Source organism: Strix aluco, chromosome 12 (genome assembly GCF_031877795.1).
Source record: "Strix aluco isolate bStrAlu1 chromosome 12, bStrAlu1.hap1, whole genome shotgun sequence".
Lineage (NCBI taxonomy): Eukaryota > Metazoa > Chordata > Aves > Strigiformes > Strigidae > Strix > Strix aluco.
This window is the reverse complement of record NC_133942.1, coordinates 21,534,355-21,561,201: the sequence shown is the minus strand read 5'-3', so window position 1 is coordinate 21,561,201 and position 26,847 is coordinate 21,534,355. Positions and strand designations below refer to the sequence as shown.

The window sequence follows — 26,847 nt, the reverse complement described above, 5'->3', positions numbered from 1 at the left end:
TTTTTTGATTCAGCTTTTCAAAAAATGTTTTCAAATGGCAACCCTTTAGGCATCATCTAGGTGACTCACTATGACACTAAAGCTGCATAATTTCTCTTTGAGTTTCACTTGAAAATGATGGGAGGGGATTCAGATGGGCTTTAGAACTGTGTTTTTATTTTTCTGTCTAAATGAATACCTCTGTTTCCATCCCTGCTTGTTCCTGTGGAGTGAAAATGCAGCAATTTAATTTAATGTGTTTATGACTCCTTTCCAAAACAGAAACTCTTTCATTACAAACCTACTTGCATATTGTAGAGTCTGGGATGAAATCTTTGTTCTGTTTAAATAATTGTTCCCCCCACCCTCTTTGTTCATATAGAAATTAAGTTTGTAAGAACGTACTGAAAGGGAAAAGGGGCAGTCAGGATTTTGGGCCATAGCTTGGACTTCAGTGAATTTATACATACTCTTGTTTTCATTTAGACTGGTATGGTAAGGTCTTTTATGTAAAATCACACAATCATACATATGCATTCACAAACATGTCAATGTGTTTAGAAAAATCTGCTAAAATGCTGTTGATTTTTAGGTTGCCCGGTGCTGCCCAGTTACAGAAATACAGTTCACTGGCTTTTTGGAGATAGTCCAATTGAGGAAGTTAAGACCTTGGAATACCAAACCCTGGTTGGGGGTCGTATCCTAGAGGTGAACACCAACTCTGGTCAATTTGCTGGACAATTCCAATGTTGGACTTCAACTAGTGCAAAACTAATGTCAGTTTGGGTAAATGTCAAGAAGGAAGGTTTGTTGAAAATTATATGACAAATTCTTACATTTTAAAATATTTTCTTTCACTCTGTAAAGGCTTTCATGAAACCTAACCTGCTTTTATACATAGAAAGTAATTCATAAATACATGTTTTAACTCCACATATGTGAGTAGTCCCATTTAAGTCAATAGACAATGTCTATAATCAGAGTGGGATATGGGCGTTAATGTGTATCCAAATATCGCGGGGAGGTTCTCATTTCTTACCTGTGTAGCTGAGAAGCTCAGAGAATGTTGCCTGATTCAGTGTCTTACTGCTTAAACAGTTTTAAATCAGGCAGGTTTTCTCAACTCCCCCTTCAACAAATCACAGAAGTGGCTTCCATGACAGCCCACCAAACTGAAACAAAAGTGACTTCGAGGTCATCTTTGGAAATATCTTAATTATGATAAAAATAATTTTAATATAAGTGTCATATTCCAGCATCATATGGTAGCCACCTTATTGTAGTCACATTTAAACATATCAGTGTACTTAGGGCACACTGTGCACTCATCAATTTCAATATTAGGTTTTCAAGAACGTTTTGTAACGTTCTTGAATGTAATGTGCTTGCACAAAACTACATTTCTATTAGCAGGTTATAAAATGTGCAACTGAGGATTATAGATGAATTTGACAAGGATCTTTCATATTCACCGGCAGGACAATAGGCTGTTTCTGCAAAAATTTTATAAAGTTTAAATTTTTAAAGTGATTTAGAAATTACTTACATTATAATTGGGCTTTAGAAAAGAGAGTTAGGAACTTAAATCCTACTAAGAGTCTGGCAGCAAAGCACCAAACTCCATATGACAGTTTAAAAAAAACCCAAACCTCTAACCAGTCAATACCCAGGGACTGCAAGTCAGGTTTAAAGAGAAGTATCTGTTGAAATTGGAAGTTTTTGTATGTGATTTATCTACTAACCTATCAATATGATTTGGCTTACGGTTTATGTGCAAAGGGCTCAAGCAGCAAGATCAGATCTTGCAAATCCCCTACGCTGTATATGAGTGTTTGCCAGTGGGTGAGAATGGTTCTGGTATGCATGGGGTTGTGGAGTCAGTTACATTTACAAAGTAATTTTACTGAAACGTATCTGTGATCAAAATATTTATTTTTAAAATCAAAAGTAAATCAAAATATTAATGAACTGCATCAGGAAATATCCTAATGGAGTTTATCAAAAAAGATATCCAGGCCTTGGTCCTAATATAGATCTCATTAAAGTTAGAATTTCTGAACAGGTCTAGCCAGGTATTGAACTATCCACCTGTAGCCTTTAGCTGCACTGCCTTTTGGTTGCCCAATACCCTTTCCAGTCAGGCTGGCCAGTATTTTGGGGAGATTCTGTTTTCTAGTTGTGAGCTTTAACTCTGATTGATGCTTGTGTAAATGTTTCATCACTGAAATACCCATACCTTTGTAAGACTGCAAAATCTCCTTTGGTGGTTTTTGCACAGTAGGCATATTGAGGGCACTTCTGAGCTGTGTCATCCTAGTTAAACAAACAATACAGTCTCTCCATCATAGTTGCAGTCAGTAAATTTAACTATTTCTACTTTGAAAAAGGCCCTTTTGTATTATTTTAAGAAACCCAGAAGTAATATAACGAAACATTGAAAAACAATAAGTTAAAGAATTCATTATGTGCTGGAAGAGTGAACCTGTGGACACAGCTGGTAGCTATCAATTATTCTTGGTTATTACAGAAAAATCTGACTCCTTCTGTGATCACATAAAAATCTGTCAACATTGCATAGTACTTCATCTTTTACCAAGTGTCAAAAAAAAATAATTGAGGGGGAATGGGTAAGTGTGGAATTGTGACTAAATATAAAGGTAGTAATTGTTAGAGGTGATTGGTTTTTAATATAAAACGCTCTTTAAAACAAATTCCTTTTTCATCTTGCCAGATGCCTCAGTGGCAAATTATTTATGCATTAAATACTTTTCTATAGTTTAGTACAGGATTCTCTTAAATCCTGAAATTATGTGAAGTGTCTGGAGTAAGATGAGTTTTCTTCAGAATAAACTTACTGTAGAACAGCAGGAAATGTAGAGAGCCTGATTTACAGTTTCCTCTTTTTAATGCTCATTGTATAAAAATGTTATGAAAGTTTTAAAAGAAGTTCATCAGTTCCTACTGTGAGCCAGGTTCTGCCCTTCATATGCACATATGCTGATCCCATTTGCCTTCTAGAGAACTTCATGTTTTTATGGAAGGGCTGAACTTGAGGGGAAGCTGAGTAGGACTAAATTCTACTTTGGCTTATGGTCCCTTTTCACAATGCTGAAATATTTATTTGCTTTTCTACAGAGGATGCGGTATCTATCTAGTTTACAGAATATGCTGCCAAACCAATTAAAATGTGACACAGTTACAATGTATAGTACCTCTCACACTACTTCCAATTGCATTTTTTAGATTATAAGTGGGAATATGCTGAGTGGAGTACTTGCTCTGCTAGCTGTGGGAATTCAGGAACCCGCTCCAGAAGACTACAGTGCATGAATGCAGAGAAACAGAAAGTAAATGAATCGTTATGCAGAGAGCTGCAAAAACCAGTGATTATTTACCAGTCATGCAACACAGATGACTGCCCTGCCTGGTAAACTCCTTTCTACTCTATTTCCATGTGCTCTTTGTGTATTAAAATGAATTCACAACCTCCTGAAATTATTTCTGTGTTTATACTCTGAGTCTGAAATGTGGGTTTTATTTCATCCTGAGCCCTAAAGCATGAGAGATGTGAAAACGGATCACAAGCGAGTAGGGGAATGCTTGATTCAAATGAAGAAATGAGATGTGTGCGAGTCTCCGTGCTGCTGCAGCAAGTCTTGCTGCCACGACACTAACACCTGAAAAGCTAAGCTGGAGGTCTCTCTGAGACACTGTGATGTGCTAGTTTTGTGGAATCTGTGCCAATGCACAGAGAGAAAACTCGTCATGTTTAGAGCAGCCAGAATACTCTGTGTTCACCTCCTCTCCTCCCATGCCAGCAGAGCTCTGAGTAGGATGTTTACTGTGGAATGCCTCTTTTGTCCCTAATGCCCCTCACCACAGTGTCATGCTCCTTGCATGTCCTTCCCTACCAGTTTTCTTGCTGGATCAACTGGGATACCTTGTGATCTTGGGGCAGAAAATCTTTACATCACAGGCAAGTATACCACAACATCTGATTCCAAAAGCCAAAACCTTACCTCTAGACTTCTTGAGTTGCACTGAGCATTCCAGCTCAACGAGGCGTTGCTCTAGGTTTTTAGCAGGAAATCCCACAGGAGTCCTCAAAACAAGTGCTTTCCGTTGCTTAAAAGAATTGGCCATCACTGTCAGCAAAGTAAAAATCTGTGAGGGATGAGAAGTCATGCACTTATTTTGGAGTTGTCTCTTGCTGGAAAATGTTCGGAGAGAAGTGTTAAGACCTTAACTGACATTGGGGGAGTGTGTCTTGCCAGTATGTTCTAAACTCTGTTCTAAATACAGAAAACATAGCAACAGATAAATATCAGGAGAAATTTGTTTATATTTCATTATTAGCAGCCAAAAAAACAGATCATCTTAAATTGTGAATCTGAACTCTAGCCAACCCATAACAAGCAAACTCTTTGCCAGTGGAAAAATACTGAAATAGAACTGTTTGAAACACACAGCCACAGTTGCAGGTTTCCCTCTTAAAATCCAGCCATTCAGAGCAGATGACAGAGAGGAGGATACCAGAGGGCCTGATGCTCCCCTGAGCAAGGTCATGTCTTTTCGGTGGACTGCAGTGCATGACTTAACAATCTGATTATCACTGAACCCAGACTATTCAGCACAAAAACCATTCAGTTATTTCATACGGCTAAACAGACTGGCACCTAAATTCTCTCTTATTGAAATGCTTAGGTTTTGCTTTTAATTTAGCTTTATGAATTTACCAGTGGAAGGGAATTGTGTGTATAGTAACATAATTAACTCTACCTTGAATTATGCATCTCTGCTAACATACAAATTGTTTTTCTTTTATGAAGTATTCCACAGTTCCTATATAGGAAGAGCATCCCAGATGCCTGGAAGATAGCCCCGTGTCTGGTTCCTAGTGCTTCTAACCTCTCCCCCTTCCCTGTGATGGAAGTGCAAAATGTTCAGACTTCCCTCTCCCTTTCCCCACTTACTGATTTCTGCACGATCTTCTGATCCCAAGGCAACTCTTCAGAAAGTATCCATAGAATTAGAAAGGCTTTAGATGTACGGTCAGTGTCATGGGCCCTTATTATTCAAAGTGTTTTGCTTGTGTTTAATCACTTCTCTCCAGCACAGCATAGAAGTACAGTTAAGCAAATATAAGTGCTTAAGCATGTACTTGTGCTTTAAGTGTTTGCCAAATTAAGGCTTTGCTGACTTGCTGTGTGTGTGTTGCACCAAATGTTTACAAAAGTACTTGAGCTTTGAAAAGGACAAAAAGACAAGGGTCTGGAGATTAATTGTCCATGAATGGATATAAACTGCTTGACTGTAAGAAAAATGAAATAATTGCTAAAGACAATAGAATATTTTTCCTGTTATCACAGTTGTGCTACACATAAAGCCCCATTCTGTATTTCTAGCTTAGATTTATAAAAAGATTGAGTCAAATAAATTGTATTACCACTTGCTGCTTCTCTACTATTGTTCCTATCTGCCAAGGCAGATGAAATCTTTGCAACTTCTAATCAATAAATAACATGTTCAGCTTGAGCCATTATCTAGCAAGATCTTGATGTAATAAAGTTGGATTAGTGATGACACCTGTCGCCTTAGTAGTAAATCAGAACAGTTCATTTATAAGTTATGGAAAAGTACACTGTTCTTCATTCAGAAATGTTAAATCCAGCAGGGTCTGTAGGGTTTACCTAATATAACCTTTTGGGTAACAAGCAGTGTCACTTCTGTTAGCATATATTGAGTCAGTTATCTTAGAAGTCGTCAGTTCACTGAATTTATGAGATCTTGATAAACAACTGAAAAAGCTGATTCTACCTTTTCTTACATCTAAAACTTGCAAGGACAGGTTCTTTTGATTTTTATTTGCAAACAGATTGCTACAAACTACCAGCCAGTTTGCAGTGCTTTCATAGTTGCTATAAATTTGTGTCCTGTAGGTGGGTAACTAGTCCATGGTCTGAGTGTTCTGCATCTTGTGGCAATGGATTTCACTATCGACAAGTAACTTGTCAACAAGTAAAAGCCAATGGCAGTGTGCTGACACTGCTGCCAGCTGCTTGTACACACAGAGATCGTCCTGTGGGAAGGAAACCCTGTATGGGTCGTTTGTGTACAGTGGGGACAATACAGACAAAAGGACAGGTAAGTGACAGAGTTTGTCTGGAAACTCCTTATATTATAGAAGTATTGGTGTCATCACACCACTGGCTGAACATCTACTCTCTTGCACAAAGGAAGAGCTATGTGGCACTAGTTGTAATTACCTTTCAAACCAGTGAATTACAAATCCTATGTTTTTTTCATTTTGTGATGTCTGAGCTACTTTTATTTGTTGAAGACATAATCCGAAACCAGAGTATTAGTTTCAGTATATTTCATAAGGTAATCCATTACTATGTATTCAATTTTTTAAGCTAGTATAGTGCTTTTATAGCAGTCTTATAAGAACAAAGTTTGCATAGCTGTACTTGTGAAGTCCCCAAAGAAAGATCTATGAATGTGCTTCAAAAGCGGTTGCAGTAATATTTAATACACAGAACTCTGCTTTCTCATATTTTCTGTTTCTTCATTTGTGCAGTAAACTTATGTTCATATTGCTATGATTTTTATAATTATTAACAGAGTATTTACTATTCAATGAGCAAAGTAATGAATTAAAAAAATTAGTTACCGCATTCCTGATACAGATATTAGCAAGGCAAGTTTGTGATTGTCAGAACTACAGAAAGAATGTTGTAGCACTAGAGGTGTGACATGATGAGAGAATAGACAATGGATTTGGCTTTATGAATAGGTAGGAAAGTCAGTATCTTGGCAGAGAATCCAGAATATCCAGGACTTATCCAAACTGAGGCGTGATAAGGTTGAAGATGGAGAAATACAGATCAAGAATTATGACTGGGATGTGTAGCTGGGTAACTGCCCAGAAGGGTAATTCTGTTGTTATTAACCTGATTGTTTCTTTTTCTTTCCTCTCATCCTTTTCTCTCTTTTTAGTGTTCTGGTCGCTGTGTAGGCCGCCCTGTAGGTTTACAGCATCGTCACTTTATATGTCAACTTCGTAATGGATCTTTGGTGCCAAACTCTTCTTGTGATGAAAGAAAGAGGTACAAGTTTGAAGCAGTACAAGTTAGATTCTTTAGATGATCAAATTAAAGATACATGATTGTCGATGCAGTATAAATATGCAAATTCTTATGTATCAAACACAAGGAAAGGAGGTGGTAACAGTCATCCCATTGTACACACTGAATTCAGGAACCCAAGGAGGGTAATGGATTTGATCAGTGTCTTCCACTGTGCTCATGGCAAAGCTAGAGAGAATCTTGGTTCCCAAAAAGAAAGTAGAAATTGGAGTGATCTGTCATAACTTTTTTTATTACTGCTGAACTAGGTCTCTTCTGATATTACTCTTTATTCTGGCCTACTGCTGCCCAAAGTTTATAAAATAAGAGTTTTCCTGGGCCTTATGTTGTGGACCATGTATATTGGTTTACTAGTTGATGATTACTGAAATAAGGTGTGCTTCGCCACAGAGATAGATCTCATTCTGCCTCTTAGTATGTACTGTTGAGGTATGTATGAGGTATGTAAAAACTGAATGATTGAGAAGGTGTGACTTTTTACTTCAAGGTACACATTATTTGTAAGAACTCTGTTAATTTGTTTTACTGTCTTTAAGCAACTCCTTTCAATATGAAAAGTGCAGGCTTTACACCTCCATGGAATCTTACCCAGCAGATTCACTTGGAGCTATGCTATAGCACATGACTGAATGGCAGTGTCTATGAAACACCATAATCTCAAAAAGAGTGATTTAAAGACAAATTAAAACTAACCCGAGGGCTTGGGGCCACAAAACTTTGTTCCAGACAAAATGTGTAGGCAGGGCAATGAAGAGCATGGAATAAATGGGTAACAAGTACATAAATGGGAATTGTTACCATGTTTCTAGATGACCAAACCCAGCTCTTCTTCTTTTCTTGCTACAGAAGTGCTCCTGAATGGTGAGCATTTTAAAGCATTTTTGCTGTGCACACAATTAAATTTTGGCTCCACTGAAGTACATGGTGAAGCTGCCATTTACTACTAAGAGCCAGGATTTCACTTTGGCAGCTTCAAATGCTTGAGGCAGTTCAGTGTCAGCATAGAAATATTACTGGTGTTCAGGAGAGAGGTTATGCACAAAGAACTTGCAGCATACAGCGTGCAACATTTCAGGGTCAGATAAGTTTTCCTAAAGGTAAAACATCTTTTCTATTCCAGGATTAAGGAATTGGCTTAAAGAAACAGGGCCTTGTCTTTTGTTTCCTCATGAGTGAGGCATGATGAACGAGCACAAAATGAAATACAGGAAATTCAACTTACATATAAGAAAAGACTTTTTTTACTCTGAGGGTTCTTAAACACCGGTTTGAGAGGTTGTGGAGTCTCCATCCTTGGAGATACTCAAAACACAAACAGAGACGGTCTTGAGCAACCTGGTCTAGTTTATTGTGCTGTGAGCGGGAGTGTGGACTAATCAGTCTCCAGAAGTCCCTTCCAACATGGGTTCTGTCATTCTGTGAATAAGTGTTTAGCACAAAAGTAAAAATGTAACTGCCATTTATTTTCCTCCACAGGTCTCCTGTCAGAAGAAACTGTTCTTCAGAGGCATGTGATGTCTATTGGAGGACAGGCCCTTGGAGGCCTTGCAGTGTGGACTGTGGGAGTGGATTTCAGTCCAGACGAGTGTACTGTGTATACAGAAAGAGTAACAAACCTGTGGCTGATCAGTATTGTGGCTGGAGGAAGAGACCAGTGACCTGGCAACACTGCAATGTCACATCCTGTGGCAGTATGTAAATGTTTATTTATATGAGCATAATAATAGTTTGTAGCAGTTATATTAGAAATGACTCACAGTTGTACACTAATGATTCTGCAAACATTTGATTGTACATCAAAGGTAAAACTATCCTCTCCAAGGAGCACTTCATAATCCTGGGGTTATTTTTCTCTGAGTAGGCCAGTTTGATATTAAAGCCTCAAAAGCACTTTTAGAAACAGGATATTTAGGAAGTTGTTTTATGCACATTTCCCTACATGACTGTGCCAGTTGTGACTCATGTCTCCAACCAAGCTGTTAATTCCTGAAAGATGGGGTAGTTTTCTGAAACAGACAATAGGTAAATGAATGCAGTGAAATCACACTCTTATTTGTGACCTAGTTTAGCTTTGAATCCACTGCTGCCAGAAATGCATAGTTAAATAATGACAAACCTACCAGGAATTCATCAGTTGTTTACAATTACGATGATAAGTTCTACTATTTATCTTTTGTCCATTATAAAGCCTTTTAATGTTTAAATATATTTTTCAGAAGGCGAGTGCAAGGATACAACTCACTACTGTACATTTGTAAAGCAACTAAAGTTATGCTTGATAGACACCTACAAACAAAGATGTTGTCAATCATGTCAAGAAATGTAACTCTTCTATGGAAAGTTCATGATGCTGCAGTGAAGAGATGAGAAGAGAGGTTCATTAAACTAGCCTGCTCAAAGTATATACTTGTAAATAAGACATTAGTCATAACAGTTAAATGGAAACATGGGCCTAATGAAAAAACAGTACTGCAGATTGATATGCTGGACAGGGTTTTTTTTCTGGGAACTTTTATTATCCACCCTTTGCAATGGAACTTTTAATGTTTTAAACATTTTCGTGTCTGGATTAGGAAGATAATATCATGGCACATCATCTGTAAAATTTTACAGGCGATCACATTATAATTTTATTAGGGGGAAAAAGCATTATCTAAAAGCACCAGGTAGTGCTTACTGCCCTTAATTTATGAGAAAAACAAAGTCACAAAATCCTTTGAAGAATTTTGGAATGCAGCAATTAATGACCCCTAGGTTTTGTTTTTATTGTTTTATCAAATTTAACAATTTTTAAATTTATAGAAGCTGTAGCTTGTAGCTGTAAATTTTTTGACAGTGGTTTCATTTTCATAAACAGCTTGAGCTTAAGGTTGATCTCACAGGATATGTTTTACTGATACTAGCTGTCAGATGGATACACAGAAGTACATTCAGTTTTTCATGCTTATATTTATGTGTATGCAGTAGAAGAAATTGTAGATGCTAGTACAATTTTCAAAACAGCTGTAGTTCTGTTTTGAATAAATGAGGTGTCATTTTCCATTGTTTCTATTCTTCTTCTCCAGTCACTGAAGTACAATTGAAGTTCTGGCATGATTAGACTTTTCTACTGATTTTAAATTACACACAAGGCTTCTTTGTCAGAGCTGTGAATGAAACATTTGTGAGCACTGTTCTCTTGCGTATCAAGTCAAAATGGGGAGCCAGTAACTGGCCAAACATGGCTGTCAGATTTGCTGTCTTGAATAAATTCTTCTTCCCCCCTTTAAATGGGGAAAAATGTCCAAGGAATAATTATTATGAAGATAGACAAGTGCAAGAAATCTGTTTTGAGCAGTTTTCCATCAAGATGACTTTTCATCATGACCATTAACCATTTGAGTCTTTTGCAAGCTGATAAATTCTGATGATGGTAGTCCCAGGTAAACTGTTTCCCATGTTGCAGATCGTCTCATTAGGGCTGTAAACAGAGAGACCCCCACAGGAGGCACCAGATACATGGTTTTTTCTTTTGTAGTTTCCAAACTACTGCACATATTGGAGGCCTGAATGCTTGTACTGACTTGGATCTTGTGTTACATTACTGAACTATGTTACATGCTAATTAGTGGGTATGCTGTAAGAACAGTTTTAGAAGCAGCATTCCTGCACAATGGGTTTGCATCACTGAAAATTAGGTTAGCACTACTGTATAGAAAATGATAGAAAATGTTTAATGTGGACTATTATGTCCAAGGCTGACTGCAAGGAGAGGATATTCCTGATCATTACCTTTTTAATCAGCAATGGGTCTTGATTGTTTAAGCAGTTTTTTAAATTAAAAGAAAACATTTGTAAGATACTTTTGTAGATATTTATTGTCTGATTTAAAAGTGCAATATTTTGTTTTGTACAGTGTTTAATAAAGATTTTTGGACATATATTTTTTCTTATTACCAAAATTTCTTATTCATGTTTTTCCTTTATATTTAAAGTTTTCAAATGTTAACACATAGCATCTTTTGTTGCTTTAATTTTGTCTTTGATTAAGTATGCATGCTATACGGAAGCAGTGCTGTAAATGTTTGTTATTGCAATTGGCATGACATTCCTCTGTAGATTATTTTATTGCTTCTCCAGTAACTGAAGATTTTAGCTTTCTTCAACGTAGTTTTGATATTTCTGAAATAAAGTCTAGTTTGATTATTCAACACTGATTACCCAGAGATTGTTTATTACTGTGATTTTCATGGTAGCTATGCTTTCATTCCAAGTGTTATTTTATCAACTGACTATGTCCGTAATTCTGAGATTTTTTCAAAGCTTAGTTCTTATTTTTGACAGCTTATCAGACAGATTCTCAGCTTCGTTACAGTCTGCTTTGCAGTGCTATTAAGAGGCAACATAGATGTAACCTGGCAGAAAAAGTGGGGAAGAGAATTTGCCAAAATCCAAATAAGTCAGATCTGACTCACTGTAATCTAGAATCAGGATTCTGTAAAAAGGTGGAATAAAGTTACATTTCTTTGCCAGGCCTTCATGTACTGCACCAAGAAGAGTTCCTTTAGATCCAAAAGAACAGCTCTATGTTTTATATTTAGTGGGTGATGAGAGTATCTACGGGAAAAAAACATTTCAGAATATCCAATATGTGTAATAGTCTTTAGAAACAAGAGTTTCATAAATAATATGAAAAAGAAAAGCCTTAAAAAATTTATTAAACTGAAAATAAATGTCTAATAATGAAATGGTGGTATTTCAGAGTTATCCTAGAGGGTAACATTGGCAGAGGTGTGTGGGTCTTTAATTTTCCTTCTGTGCCACCAATGTATTCTTTCTGTGCAGTCTTTAAAACAAAAAAGATTCTGTACAGCAGTTCTGTGGATCATGCTGTATGGCATAGTGCATGAAAAGCACTTTTAGAACAGCCATTGAATCCATGAGTAACGTTTCTGCTTCTACATCCTGGTTTACCATGACATCATAAAATGCTTTTTTAACAGCTGTTATTTTGAGAAATATTAGTTTTCCAGCCTGCTGTTCATTTTGTCTGCATGTCAGTAATATGTTGCTTATGAAAAAGTTGACCTCAAATATTGAATACTGTCTGAAGGTTTATAATATCATTTGATGCTTTTCCTGGGAGCACAATCAGTAGGGTGTGGCTCTTTCAACTGTAACGTAATAAAACCTTCTCTCTTTCACTATTAAACTTAGGGGAAAACATTAAGGGCAAAATGAAGGGGAATACACCCCCTCCACCCTAAAAAAGTCTTCAAACATCTGCAGAGGAACTGTTAAATATATCTGAATATGCCCTCCACTTCCTCTCACAAATTTTTGTACTGTGCTGGTAGGTGGCAGCAATGACTTTCCATAACTTAAGTGGGGGGGAAGTGACTTAAGAAAACAGCTGTGAAAATTACAAAAAGCATCTGGGCTCACTCACAGACCCAGAGGAGGAGCCATTTTCAGCAGAACATGTAGGCACACATAACTTCAAGGATTCAGATAGCGTTTCTCAATGTGTTTTCTTCCTCCCTAGAAAAGAGAGCTGGAGGATATTAGGAGCTTCTGTAAACTTCTCATGAGGGACCAAGCATGTGTATAGGATATGGACTTGGGTAGGTGTAACTTTTGTTAAGTTTTGACTTTGTTTCCTCAGTTGTTGCCAGACAATGACTCAAGTTTCATAAAGAAAAGGGTGTTTGTACTTTGTGTTCTGCTGTGGTACAGAAGGTTGCCAATGAATTGGCCTTTTTCCTGTCCTGCTTTTAGGATATCACAACTTTACATTATCCTTGTTCACTCCCAATCCAAAATATGTCTTTACTAGCAGGGGACGTGAATAATCTTCAGAGAGAAAAGTTTAATTGAATTGTTTCATTAACAGAGTAAGTCACGTTACAAAAACACAGTACAAAGGCAAAAATTACCTGAAAGTAACTGATGCTTTAATAATGTCTGGAGCTCCCTCATGCAATGCTTTTACGCACAGCTAATATACTCAGTTCAGCCTTCTTCCTTGCATACAATCCAGTTGCTGCTTTCAACACATTTCCATCATTGATCTTAGTTCTTTTATTGGTGATTTGGTTTATGAAGTATGAACACGTAATTCTTCAGAACCCAAATGACTGATCTATACCAATGAATACAAGATATGCAATACTGAAAAAAATCATACTGGAGTATGATAATACTGTTGATCATGGAACTATTTATTGGGACTTGCTTAAATCATGAACATAATAGGACTGAAATCTGTTCCTCTAGATTTCCCGAAATCAGGTAAAGATACATAAAGAAAATACTAAGTATCTCACACAGAAGCATAATCATTGCATGTACAATTTCTATAAAAATTTTGGGTTTTGTGTGTTTGTAACAAGCAATTCTTTGAAGAGCAGGCAGACTGAAGCCAGACTGTCTAGAGGTTTCTGCATCTTGGCTGATACTTGTTTTTTTAACTGAGTTTACACTATTTTCTGTTATCTCCACATACACCTTTAGTTTTCTGCCATTTTCCCCTTCAGACCGCCTCTGCAGTGAGCTTTGGCAGTGATAACAGGCTGTTTAGCTTTAAAAATCAGATAGCAGGATCAAAAACTGCGGTGGATGGATGTTAACTTTTTGAGCCTGATTCTCTCTGCTTCCTCACCATCTACCTTGCAACTCAAAAAACAATCATCTGTGAAATCTCTTTGTGAAATTTGATTGAATTTGCACAGTGGGTTTAAAAATCACTTGGGTGGGGAGAACACACGCTTAGCTTTGCATTAGCTTTGTTTCCTTTGGAAGTAAGGCTGAAAAAGCACTATTAGGGAAATTAGGAAACAGTTTAATGACCTGCCTTTTATGTCTGAGCGATTTCAAGTATGTGTACAGAAAAAGAACAAGGTTACTTCTTGTTAATTGCTATCAGAAATTGCAGTATGACCTTTATACTCTCCTCAGAATGGAATGAAGGAAAAGTAATGATGAGTAAAGATAAAACCAGGTTTTTAGAAATGCCTAGGTGTCATGAAATGCTATCTTATGGTTTGGGCAGCAAAACGCAAAGAAAAAAACCTTATCAAGTATTGATGAGATGAAAAACTGGACTGATGGGCTAATTATTTAATTATTATAGCATGATTTGCTTACTATGAAAAAGTAGTTGTGATCATAAGATACTTGCTGTTTCACAAATACAATCGTTTGATTTGCAGATGCAGAAAATTGGAAGAATTAAATGTACAATACATATGCTTGAGAAAGGGCATAATGAAATCTGTGAAGTCAAGAAAACTAGAATGTACAATCAAAAAAAGAATAGATGCCATGTAAACTGCATTATTCCTACAAAAATTGGCAGATCTTTATTAGTCTTGTAATAAACTTCTGGCTTTGCTTTGATTTTCTTCAACCTATTAGTTACAATGCTTTTAAAAGCAGACTTTGCATTATTTAATTTGCTTTCAGTGTTATTTAAAGAAACAATGAACAAGAAGGATTCCAATTATTTCACCAGGGTGCTTGAAATAATGCATTTAAGTATCATGACACAACAGCTACTTCCTTTGGAATAGGATTACTATTGGACTCGGAAAATTCTGGAGTAAGCTGGCGGAAGAATTTGTGACCATGAGAATCTGTGTTTACATAGACATAACCTGGAGGAGATGGATAATTTGCTGGGCAGATCTCTTGTTTCTTTGGAGTATATTCTGTGCGATACATAGTTTCATCTTGAAAAGGAGCTGATTTAGGAACTACAGCACATATGGGTTTGAAACTTTGAGCTGGAATGATCTGATGTGGTATGTAATGAGACTTGAATGTAGTTAAATCATAAAACTTTCCCGTGGGGTTTGGAATTTCCTGTTGTTTCTTAGTAGTCTCTTGCTGACAGCTGCTCCAAGCTTTAAAGTCTTCTTTCGTAGTAGTATGCCCTTGAAAAGGGGCATTGGTTCTTCTTCCATTAGAAATGGGTCTTATGGGGACAGCAGGAGAAATCTCATGCTTAATGTAATCAAGATGGCTCGTGGAGTTAAAATCCATGTTGCCTGGGGGTGGAACGTACTCTTTTGTTTTACGGACCTCAGGCAAGGACACCAACCATGGCTGAAAACGATCCTGGAATTCAGTGACTCCATTAAAATGAGCACTGGATCCAACTTTTGCATTTTCAGGCTTGCAGCTTTTTGCAAGTTGCCCAGGTAGCCCTTTAAAATCATTCCGGTGGGTTGTGAGATCTTCAAAGGGTTGGTTGCTTGGCTTGTACTCTTCTTTTGATCTTAAGAATTTTGGTTCCAGTTGATGAGCAATGTAAGAAGTGCGATGACTAGTAGCGCTATCAAAAGGCACGTCTGAAAGCTTGGCTACACATGGAGGCTTAAAACTTTGCCTGGGAATCAGTTCCCTAGGAACAAAGTCATCTTGAAACGTAGTAGAATTTCCAAATTTCTCTGTAGGTGGGTGGTACATATGCTCCACCTTACTAGGTTCCCTTCTTTGAACTTCCCACGACCTATAGTCATCTTTAAGGCAAAAACAAAACTTCACCATACAAGTGCTATTACTTAAGACCATTCCTTTAAAATGAAGCCAAATTCTTCTGGTATTAAATCTCGCAAAACAAAGAAAATTGATGTAAGTGGGAATGATAATGTTACCTGCATGTTTGCGATATCACCAAACTGTCTTCTATTATTGGTGTGATAAAATCAGACAAAAGAATTGTACATGATAGTCTATTTGGACTATTTCCTTAAGGAAAATGTTGCATGTACATATTTAGTGTGTGTTCTATACAGAAAATAGCCATATCCAAGTTTTATATACAATATCTTACATTTTACCTAGAAGTTTATGCAAATATAAAGACTGAAAGGAACCTTACAGGTCAATGGGTCATGTTCATTACTGATTGGAAGAATTCTCTCTCTTAATTTCCATGTCAACATTACATCAGCTTTTAAAGCTTGTTAGGATTTTTTTTTTCTTTGCTTTGGGTTTTTTTACTAACAGACTGTTTTTCTACAGTTAAAAAACTTCCTGTCCAGTCTAAACTTTTTCAGAGGCAGTTGAAATCAATTTGTTGTCTTGCAATCACTGTACTTCCTTCAGCTTCAGTGTTTTTTCACTTCTTGATACTTACTCTCTCTTGAACTGCTGTCACACATTTTAAATGAAGCAGTTGCAGGCTGTCTTACTTGAATGCTGAGACTAGGCTAAATTATTCACTGTTTGCTAACTTATACTTACATGTAAGCTAAACAGGAATATTTAAATTCCCTTATAAATTATTTACAATTAATAAATATAAATAGAATAAATCTATATAAATAGAATTAAATATAAATAGAAATTAATATAAGTGCATTTCTAAGCTTAAAGAAGCTACTCAAATATAACTGGCTTTTTCTGAAGAGCCTTTTTTCCCAAATTTTATCTTTCCAAGTCTTTCTGTCGCTGCACTCTCTCCTCTGCTCATTTTGCACCAAGCATTCTAACCACCTGTTTTAACAGCCATATCTGATTCTCGTTATTTCAACTATTTTTTCAATACCACTGGCTCTCATAACAAGGAACATCTTGATTTTCATCACTCTAGTAGATCATATCTCATCATTTATTTCTACTTACTTTTAACTGGGACTACAATGCAATACATGTAACAAATTTAGTAACACATTTTATGTATAAAATTTTCTACTAGTATATCAAGGTCACTTGCCAAAATGACTTAAAAGTGCCTTTGTGCTGACCATCATAATAGAATAATTTGTGTCAAAACAGATCGTTACTATACAGTACATAAACCAGAAATATAAAATCAACTTTGACCTACTCTGTGGTAAAACATGTTACATGAGCTAAAACTATCTGAAACATATATTGGCACTTCAATTACAACCAACTTTTGCCTGAGATAGACTAACCAGGTGTATGTTAGAATTTCTCCTTCTAGCGAAGAAAACCTTAGAAAAGGCTTTTCGTTTAGAACCAATAAATGTTACCTCTAAACAACTGGAGTGCTGAACATCTTAAGGCATTATCACCTGCTTTCTAGTATGTCTTACTTTCTGGCCCAAACTAAGAAATCCAGCTTCTAATATAGATAATTCAGAATACTACCTTCATCTTGGTTATTTCTCTTTCTAAAGGTGGCATATATTATTACCTTGATAGGTTGGTATGGTATCCAATTTTCCTCCTGTAGTGTGTTTTCTCTCTAGGGGTCTTACTAATGTCACTGGTTGTATTTTATGAGCATTATAATCTCTCTGGTATGTGGTTCCCAGCTCTATCTTTCCCGTCTTTGGTTTATGTTCTTCTTGCACCCGAAAAGGTCGCTTCACAATATCATATGGTAAATAATCAGATCTGAAGTGGGGAAAAAGGAAACACTGGTTAAAAAACTTTTTCCTGATGGAGTCACTTTTGTCATTTTTCCATTATATAGAAAAACAATGACTTACAATGTTTACTCTGAAAAATCAATCTGATGTCATATGTTAGAGGGATAGCAAGAAGAAAACCGTAGTACATAAATCTAAGGTCTCTGATGCGTGATATAGCCTTTATTCAAAGGTAGATGGTGAAGCAACTTTTTCAACACTCTGACTCTCATTACCAGTTTAAAAATACTCTTTAAAATATCTGAAAGGAGACTAGAAGAAGTTGCAGTAATTTTACAAAGAAATGATCCAGAAGGCAGAAGCAGAGCAAAGATCAAACTACTACAAGTGGCAGCATTTATAACTGCATGAGGAGGATGGAGTATAATCAGAAACAGCATTTCACTGTTTTTATATGGTCACGTTACATTAAGAGGGTGTATAGTACATATGTAGGTGTTTAAACAGTATATGCAGTACACAACCAATCTTGCAGAATGGCATTTGGCCTTTCTATGTATGTCCCATTTGTTTTTTTTTTATAAACAGAGAAATTTCGCCTGTTGCTCTTGTAGCTTAAAAGAAAACCAATAATGGAAAAAGTGAAGGTTTATACTCCTGTCACATTATTAATAATGAATGAGTGATGTCTTCTAACTCTTGGAAAGATGTTCTTTAATTTTCTAAGTTTAACATCAGAGTCTGTGCACTGACAGGACAGACCTGCTGAACCCCTTTATAGTTGGCTTTCTTCAAACTCCTAATAATTTAGAACTGTCTGAACAAAAAAATCTCTGTTCCTTTTTCTTAAGGTTTCATGTTCCCAGTATCTCAGATTCCACACATGTATTACAGACAGTTCCCCAACTTGCCAGCTTTTTCAGGCTCGATGAGGCCTAGATTTCCAAACCAGGCTGAAAACAAGGACAAAAATTTTAGTTTATCTTTACAGGTTAAAGGATGCTGTGCTGTAAAGAATGCAAACCTTGTTGTATGCATGCTTCGCTATTTTTTATTACTTTTTTTGTAGTAAATGTATTTCTACACTCAAAACTTATACTTCTAAATATGCTAAAAGTGTATATGATGCAATCATTGCATTTTGAAAAGTATTGCACTACAATTTTCAGACCCCCCCTTAAAAGAGAAAGTATGAGAAACTTTATAGAGTAATTGTAAAACACATTGCTTCAAAGTGTTTACTTAAATGTTGTAATTCCTTCCATTTTCCCACGATGCATTTGGTACTCTTGTTTCGGCTTAAGGCTCCAGGGAGGAGAGATGTTGCTATACTTGGGATATTTTTCCACATACTCTGTTGTGAGGCACGGCTGTTGTCCATTATCATAAATCCTTGTGGGTTTATGAGGGCAGCGATGGCGCCTGGGTAAAACACATCAGATGAGATCATTTTGTATAGTTTCGTTTAAGGGGAAAACCCATACCCTATCTATCGGGACTGAATAACAAATGGCAAAGATTGAACAATGTCAGTAGCTTGTGTTTAAAATCTTTTCTGACTGATAAAAACACAAAATATTGTGCTGATGGCATAGGTCCCAGAGCACAGTATACTAATACAGTAATAAACAATATCAGCATGCGAGTTAGTCCTTAGTACAGAATACAAAGGATGGATAGAGTTGATGTCAGTCCTCTAAATGATGCTACCACCAAGATGCACTTTCCTCTCTTTTTTTTTTTTTTAATCCTTAATGATATTACTAGTCTTATTGGTAAAAATAACTAACTATGCTTCGTTTCTTCTCTCGTATTGTCTCTTTTTTATTATTTTCCCTCATCGCTTGTCTTTTTATTTCCGTGCATCTGCTCACCTATTCTCACTACAACTCTTGATTAACCCTTTTTGATTAAAATTTAAGACTAGGGTCGACATAGCGCTTAGGGATATGGCGTAGCTGGGAACTGTCAATGTTAGGTTAATGGTTGGACTGGATGATCTTCAAGGTCTTTTCCAACCTAGACAATTCTGTGTGATTCTGTGTGAAAATTTTAGTGGTGTGAAATCTCATCTGCACTTCTAGTGCTCTGCAGGCCATTTCTGAATTTTCAACTCTTTTTCAAGGACTAAATCCTCTATCCAAAAACTATGTTTGTTTGGAAGCAATGACATCTCTTTTTCTTAAAAGGTTTTATTCCATTACACCTGCTTGACATTGATGCCTATTTTAATGACACCATTGTGTTAAAAGGTGTTGAGGCATATCATGACTTAATTTATTACTTATGCCTTGTTGTTTTGTGTAAACTATGCATGAAATTAAAATGTACATGTTATTTTCTATATTGCTTTGAAAATCTTGTTATATTCATTCCAATTTGCATAACGCACTTACATCTCTAGTAGTTTGTTTCAAGCATAGCTTTAAAATTTTATTTTGGTTTATGTGATTATTTAATCTCTTCTTTAAGGAGATATATAATGAAAGATGTTCCTTCTACTTGTGTGTGACAACTTGCAATACTGGTTCAGATATAAGCAAAGGGAAATAAGAAGTAACTTTTTTAATAAATGAGTCTTGAAAAGCAAAAATAACTAAAGAACAATAAGGGTAAAAGTGTACAGCTCTACTGGGTACAAATAAATTCAAGTTTCAGGAGGCTAAAAACCCAAGGAATAGTCCAAAGGTCTACAGAGAAATTTAGCTAGCACAGAACACCAAAAAGGAAAAAAATTAATTAAAGCAAGGTAAAACAGAATACAGAAACAGACATGAAGGACTCCTGCTGGGAAAAGTAAAATGAAAAAAACACTAAAAGAAGTTATCCGGAACTGGAGATCCCTAAAGCTGGTATTAGTTTGGGCTGCCTGACTTTGCCAGCTCAGTAGTTCAATAAATGCGAAATGAAGTAGCCCTGTGTAAGAAGCCAGATCCTTTCAAAGTCTAGGTGCTTACTCCTTTTCAATCAAGTCAATGGATAGTCAAGTAACAACTGAGAGACCTATTCAGAACATAGCAGGGAAAGGAAAAAGGAACAAGAGGGAAACAGGAAAGCTAGTAAAATAAGGAGGTGAGCGTATGCTATTTCTCAGCACGGTGCTTATCTGCCACTACATTCTTCATGAAATTCAGTTACCATCTTAGTAATATTTTTTCAGTAAGTATAAACAGCATATGCTGTGTCATGTAGTATCTGAAAGTAACAGCTAAGCAGAAACTAAAACCATTGAATTTTGAAAGCTAGTTGAAATATAGAGTATCAAATTACATAATGTTATTCACGTATTTTAGGGATACAATTCAAAGGAGTTTGAAACAAACAATATTCATCTACAAAAACTTAATTTTAACAATCTTCAGTTTGCATAAGATGGTTTAGAAGACCAATCACCAAACACAACACCTTCTCTGTTCTGGTATCAGCAGTCTTTAAAGACTTAACTCTCAATATTTTCTAAGCAATATTGTAAGTATATCCCCGTATTGCTGAAGGGTCATGCTACAAACAGAAACAGATACTAGAAAAATAATTACTTGCAGAGTGAGCCTGTAGTTCTTGGTAGATTCAACACAGAGGTGAAAGCAATCTAGGGTATCTCTCCAAGGAAAGAAGTTTTTGTAATTGCATTAGACTTCATGGCTGAATCAAAAATGGCCTTGATCCCGGTCATTTCTAGCATACAAAGTAATTCTGAACAGCCTCTAACTATGCACAAAATTACTCGGATGTGGATAACACTGTTCAGGAATATCCTAGTCTGTACTGTGAAAGAACTTCCAGTGGGCCTAAAAGGCAACATAAAGTTACCTTAATATCAATGTGAATTTGACTTGGAGAAGAGATTAGGGGGATTTTTGTAGCTGATCAGTCTACTTTTGATGTTGTCCAATGCTAAACCAAAAGTTTTCATCTAGATAACTTTATAAAACTGATTACATAGGGCATCACAGCTCTTTAGAGAGACTATGCTAAGAATCATCAGAGAAGACAGATTACAGCTCCGATAAATGAAATACGTTGCTTATAATTTGGCCAGAACTCGAGTCACTGATTACTTTAAACTTGTAGTTATCTTAACTTCAACCCCAGAGTTACGGATAATTCAAATTAATTTGGTGAGAATATGCCTTCCCCTATGAGTGACTGATGCCTGCTTTGATGGATTATTACTCTTTCCCATCTTTGAGGGAGACTAACTATCTTGTGGCTTGCATAAGGTTTGAACAGAATCTCAGCTAAATAAAACTGACAGTATATGGGCTCTCTAGTGCCAAACACTGTTGCTCTGATTATTTTAACAAAATGATGCTGAATTTCACTTATTTAGGATCTGGCATACCTCAGTTGTCCTTTATACAATGCTAGCACAACCTTTGAAATTTTCCCACAAAGCGTCTTCCTCCCAGAGAATTAGACTAATCATGAGAAAAGTTTAATGTTTATCATGGTAAAAAAAATATTTTTAAAAAACGTCCACAACTTAAAGTTTGTAATTTTAACTGCAAGTACACACACTATGGTCTGAAAGACAGAAATTATGTATGGACACTATTTTTGAGAGTCATCTACCTTCCTAGTGTTGACAGGAGACCTGGTAGTTTTTATTGGGTTTGTGTATATTTATGTGTGGTGAGTATGAAGGCTAAAATATCCCATATTTTTGAGAACTCTTCCTCTTTCCTTTTAACTTACATTTATTCAGGAATCAAGATTTTTATGATAATGGTAACAAAAGTGCAATAAATAGGCAAAGGCTGACAGATTGAGAAGAAGATAAAGCAGTAGTTTATTTTTATATCTCAAAACTAAACTGCTATACTTTTGTATGCTGTGATTATCTCTTGTAGTAGACAAATACTACCGTTGAGTGCAGAGTTCATCTACCTCAGAGGCTTTATTCTTCCTTTGGAAGCCAGATTTAAAATCCTGTATTTGCTGTTAGACTATTGAGCCAGTGAGCTGAAGCCTGACTGTATTTGCTAGCAGGGGGTAAATTTGTATTAAGTTAACACATTTGGAACCTATGGGAAATAAGAAAATAAAAATATTTTCTTATCTTTATGGATCCAATCCCAAGTAAAACTAGCTCATATTTTCTCCACATTAAAAATATACCACTTCTAAAATAAGAAATGGATCTGGAACATCTTAGGAAACAACACAGAATCCAGCCATTACTCTGCACAATGCAGTTTTGAGAACATTTTTTGTGATTTATTAAAAAAACCTCCAAGCAAACTTACATCTCTACCATAGCAGCTTGAAAGTGAACGTCCTGGCAGCATCTTATGCTAGGCAAAAGTCTTAAAGTCTTAAGTTCAAGAGGCTAGAAATTATGTCGGGTATTAAAAATTGAGAAGTCCCCAGCTTTGGACCTACTTTGCAAATTGATCTTTGAGCATGCTCAGCACTGGGTACACTTCCAGTGTTTTTTGGCACTAAAATTATTTGTTGATTTTGAAAAAGATCACCTAGTAGGCACAGAAAGTGATTCAATCTAATAAAAAGGAATATATTTAAAATATTCTTTAAAATCTTGTAACAATTATTTGATTAAGAGCCCAAGACTGCAACCCCTGAGTATGAACACTAGCCCTCAGATGCTTTTACTGAGCCTTTAATGGATGGTTTGTGTATGTTACAACGCAAAAAAGGTCATTCTGGAATTCTGGAGGTTCTCATTTCCCTGTAAAGAGAAAGGAGAATAAAGTTCTGTCTTACTGACTTTCCTCCCTGGTACTTATAAAATTTTTCTGAGTGTTTTTTCTTCTGTGAACAGGTAGGTAAGACTGTTCCCTTTCATTATGTTATTTAGAATTAAACAGTAATTATATCTCCACAGAATTTCCTGCAAATAGCTAAATGGTAACTTCTACAAAATATTAGATCTTTTTCTTCACTTTGAAATCTCTTCTAAGCTGTGTATGTGTTCTAATATCCAGGTAACACTGCCAAGCAACCAGTCTTCCCCTGAAAACAGAAACACTATACACTGAAGCAAACACAATGTGCTGCCTAAACCAATAATGGCTTAAGATTTTATTGACTGTAAAAATGTCAGTGATGTTTATTCTAAACCATAAGTTTTGTGCATGTTTTATTCAATTATATTATTAAACTGGGTTTTTGAATTGAGGATTTTCAGTTGAGTTGAACCTCATTTTGTGCTGTCAGATCGTGTTATCTTACCATCTTTATACTTGAGCCTGAGCCAGATTTGTTATCTCATCATGAAAATGATGTGTTCCAACTCTTCGTTAATCTAGGACATTTGAAACAAATTTATGGGGCAAACTACACCCACAGTCTTGGCCAAAAAGAACATGAGAAGCTTTTTACACTGCCTGTTTCTCATCTCTGTCTACAGATTAAAAAAAAAGTGGCTGATGAACAGATAGACAGACTTCCCATACAGAAACACATCAGGAGTGTGTCTGCTATACAAACCTTGAAATGAAGCCTGTAGTTCATGGTGCACTTTGCAGCCATAGGGTTGGCCCCGTACTTCCAAAAGATAGTGATCACACTCTTGTGATCTTATGATGACTCTCCCTGTATGTAGTTAGTAGACTGTTTTTCAGTATTAAAGACTGAATCTTTAAATCCTAGGATGAGAATCCTAAAATGATTATTTTTCTGGTTTTTTTTAAGTAGACAGAGAAGAAAATATTAACAGTACTGTCTTCAAACATAAAAACATGTATCTGAATTTTGCAAGGTTTAAATTCCTTATGATTTTGGGAAACCTAACTTGTGATATTTTTTTATCTATTGCATTGATAATATCACTTATAGACCTGTAATAGTAATTTTAAACAAAAAAAGTGCCTGCTGTACCCTCTTATGCCAGCCTCCCTGGGCCAAAGAGGTATAGTACAATGACAAACTGTGTGTCTCCGTATGAATTGCAGAATCACAAAATCATCTGGGTTGGAAAAGACCTTGAAGATCATCCAGTCCAACCATTAACCTAACACTGACCATTCTCAACTATACCATATCCCTAAGGGCTATGTTAACATGACTCTTAAACACCTCCATGGGATCATTGTATGTAAAGAAATAGTGGAGCTTCCCTTCACGGTGGAGTTACTGGATGTGATGTTAGAAAGGCAGATATATTAAATCTATTTTAAAGGCCATAGTGCTTGCACAGGTTTCTGTCAAGGTTGATTTAGCCAGAACTCTTCTGAGGGTTCCTTTGGTGCTGTCCTTCTATGAGAGTTGGCTCTGCTTTATGGAAAAGGCTGATCCCGAGGTTAGTCTAGCTGGTTTTGAAAGACTGTCTCCTTTCTTTACTATTTTAATGCACTTACGGTCTGCTTTTTCCCCTGCCTGATTTAAACGCAAGCATATTACTTCATACTTACTGAAAAGTTCCCTTTTAGAAAAAAGGGAAGGCAGAAATTGTTGAAATGGGAATGTTACCCAGTTTCTGCCTTCCCACTGCTAAAAATATTAACCGCGACCAGGCACGGGAGTCCCCGCGCAGCCCGGGATGGGTGAGGAGGGGGCACGATGAGGGCTGTTTCGGAGGGGGGGGGGCGTTGGGAGGGCCCGGAGTGCTGGGGGGGAGCCGCCGCCACCTTCCCGGGGCGGGGGAACAAACCCTCCCGGGGACCCGAACTCGCCCCCCGCTCCCCGAAGGCCGCTCACCCGCAGGTGCAGATCTCACACAGGCACCGAGGCGGCTCCATGCTCCCTCCGCCGGGTAGCGAAGGAAGCGCTCTGTCGCGTGGCAACCGCGGCGTCCGCGCGGGGAGCGGCCCCCGCCGGCTTCCGTCTGGCGTCACGCGCCGGGGGGGGCGGGACGGGGGCGGAGCGGGCGCGCGCTTCCGGGTGCGGGCGGCGGGTCGCATGCAGGGAGCGGCGGTGGGTGTTCCCCTTACCCCGCGCCCTCCCGCCACACACGGGCCCTCGCGGGGAGGGGGCGCGGGACCGGTGGCGCGGCCTCCCCCCTTTCCCGCCTCAGCGCCGGCCCCGAGGGCAGCGCGCACCCCCAGCGCCGCTGCGGCCGGCCCCGGCCCAGAACGTCGCGGGGAGGTCAGCGGGCCCTGGGGGGCCCCTGCGCGAGCGGAGCGGGGGGAGCGCGGCGGCGGGCTGCGGCTCCCGGCGGTGCCCGCTCGAAGGGGGGGCGGGAGGGGCAGCTGAGGCGGTGCTGTGTGCGTACGAAACGGAAACTGACCCAAAATCCCAACCTCGCCATTCTTAAAAACAAACATTCCCCCTGTTTTGTAAGTTTCTACTATCCGAAGTGTAGGACAGATGGTGTCTGAGGAGCGTGACGCGCTCCACGTGTCAGAGGAGGCTTCCCTGATGAGTAGCTCTAATCACTTTGGTAATTAAAAAAAAAAAAGCTGTTTCTTAAGTTGCTTCCTAAATAAAATACTTTCTTCCGTTCACAGAATTAGGTAATCATGGTTCTCACAAGTGTGGGAAAGATGGTTGGCCTCCAGAAGAAGACTTCTGGAATCAGGAATATCTGTATATTAGCCCACGTGGATCACGGTAAGGCAGGTGTTTGTGAGTGGCAGAAACCTCGCGAGGAAAACGTGCATGTGTTAGTTTCAATGATAGTGAGATATTTTGGTCAGTTTTAAAGTGGTAGATTTTCATGGATTTAGCTTTAAACCATCTTAATTCTGATTCTGGGAAGTAAATTTGCTTTGTGTGCATTTCCATTGTCCGATGCAGTTTATGTTTTAGAACTTAAGAGGGCATTACACTGTAATAACTTGGAATAGTTGAAACAGAACGTTTTTTGAGTTTTATGATGCTGAATGTTGGCGTGAATTAAGTATATGCGTGTGTGAGGTAGGCTGTTGCATTTCTATGTTTACCTAATGGGAGATGTTTGTTACGCAGGTGGAAATAAATGCTCCTTTTGTGACACATATTTTGTCTAATTGCACACTATACTGAGGTTCTGGTGCACTGTTATTTCAAATGCTTTTCGGGTCATGACAGGTAAGGTTGCATCTAGTCTTTAAAAATAGATTTGTGTGCACCTAACAGGTGAAGTGGAATGATTGCGTTTATTTTTTTTAAAGTTAGCTTGTACTTTTGTGGCATTTTAAAGCCTTTATTAATGGTGATATCTCAGAACACTAGATGTTGTCAGCATTCATAATATTGTTGCATCTTTTTCCACCGTATTAATTTAAACTAAGTAATTTATTTTTCTTTTCAGGCAAAACTACTCTAGCTGATTGTCTAATATCTAGCAATGGAATAATCTCCAGCCGCTTGGCAGGAAAGGTAGAGTTATACTGTCATTTTTAACTAAATTCTGGTGTGTATGTGCTGGGATTGTAAATCGGTGATGATTAAGGAAATTCTATTCCTAGTCTTGCTAAGCCTCATTTTCTCACAGTCATTCTCTTTGACAGTTG

At 37.4% G+C, this 26,847-nt stretch overlaps 3 protein-coding genes across 5 annotated transcripts in view; 2 read left to right on the top strand and 1 right to left on the bottom strand.

Annotated features, from left to right (window-relative positions):
- Positions 1 to 11,317, top strand: part of ADAMTSL3 (ADAMTS like 3) — a 101,779-nt gene extending 90,462 nt beyond the window's left edge. The window contains exons 24-29 of the mRNA XM_074836944.1: positions 572 to 784; positions 3,223 to 3,406; positions 5,919 to 6,123; positions 6,979 to 7,088; positions 8,604 to 8,818; positions 9,344 to 11,317. Coding sequence (XP_074693045.1) covers positions 572 to 784; positions 3,223 to 3,406; positions 5,919 to 6,123; positions 6,979 to 7,088; positions 8,604 to 8,818; positions 9,344 to 9,453 — 1,037 coding nt within the window. The 3' untranslated portion in view covers positions 9,454 to 11,317. The remainder of the gene's footprint in view (positions 1 to 571; positions 785 to 3,222; positions 3,407 to 5,918; positions 6,124 to 6,978; positions 7,089 to 8,603; positions 8,819 to 9,343) is intronic.
- Positions 11,318 to 12,955: 1,638 nt separating this feature from the next.
- Positions 12,956 to 25,226, bottom strand: SAXO2 (stabilizer of axonemal microtubules 2). Of its 2 annotated transcripts, none has more exons than XM_074837617.1 (4): positions 25,112 to 25,226; positions 18,695 to 18,874; positions 17,275 to 17,477; positions 12,956 to 15,628 (listed from the first exon to the last, which is right to left on the bottom strand). In XM_074837617.1, exons 1-4 carry the CDS (start codon positions 25,150 to 25,152, stop codon positions 14,646 to 14,648), a joined length of 1,407 nt encoding a protein of 468 aa, XP_074693718.1. In that variant the 5' UTR covers positions 25,153 to 25,226; the 3' UTR covers positions 12,956 to 14,645. The 2 variants fall into 2 exon arrangements, with proteins under 2 accessions (XP_074693718.1, XP_074693719.1); XM_074837618.1 differs by lacking the exon at positions 25,112 to 25,226 and adding an exon at positions 23,903 to 23,945.
- A 44-nt stretch (positions 25,227 to 25,270) lies between these two features.
- Positions 25,271 to 26,847, top strand: part of EFL1 (elongation factor like GTPase 1) — a 78,229-nt gene continuing 76,652 nt past the window's right edge. Inside the window, exons 1-3 of one of the 2 annotated variants that reach the window (XM_074836918.1) lie at positions 25,271 to 25,327; positions 25,861 to 25,963; positions 26,646 to 26,713. In XM_074836918.1, coding sequence (XP_074693019.1) covers positions 25,873 to 25,963; positions 26,646 to 26,713 — 159 coding nt within the window. In that variant the 5' untranslated portion in view covers positions 25,271 to 25,327; positions 25,861 to 25,872. Of the gene's footprint in view, positions 25,328 to 25,382; positions 25,499 to 25,860; positions 25,964 to 26,645; positions 26,714 to 26,847 lie in introns of those variants that run through there. The other variant, XM_074836919.1, reaches the window with a different exon arrangement.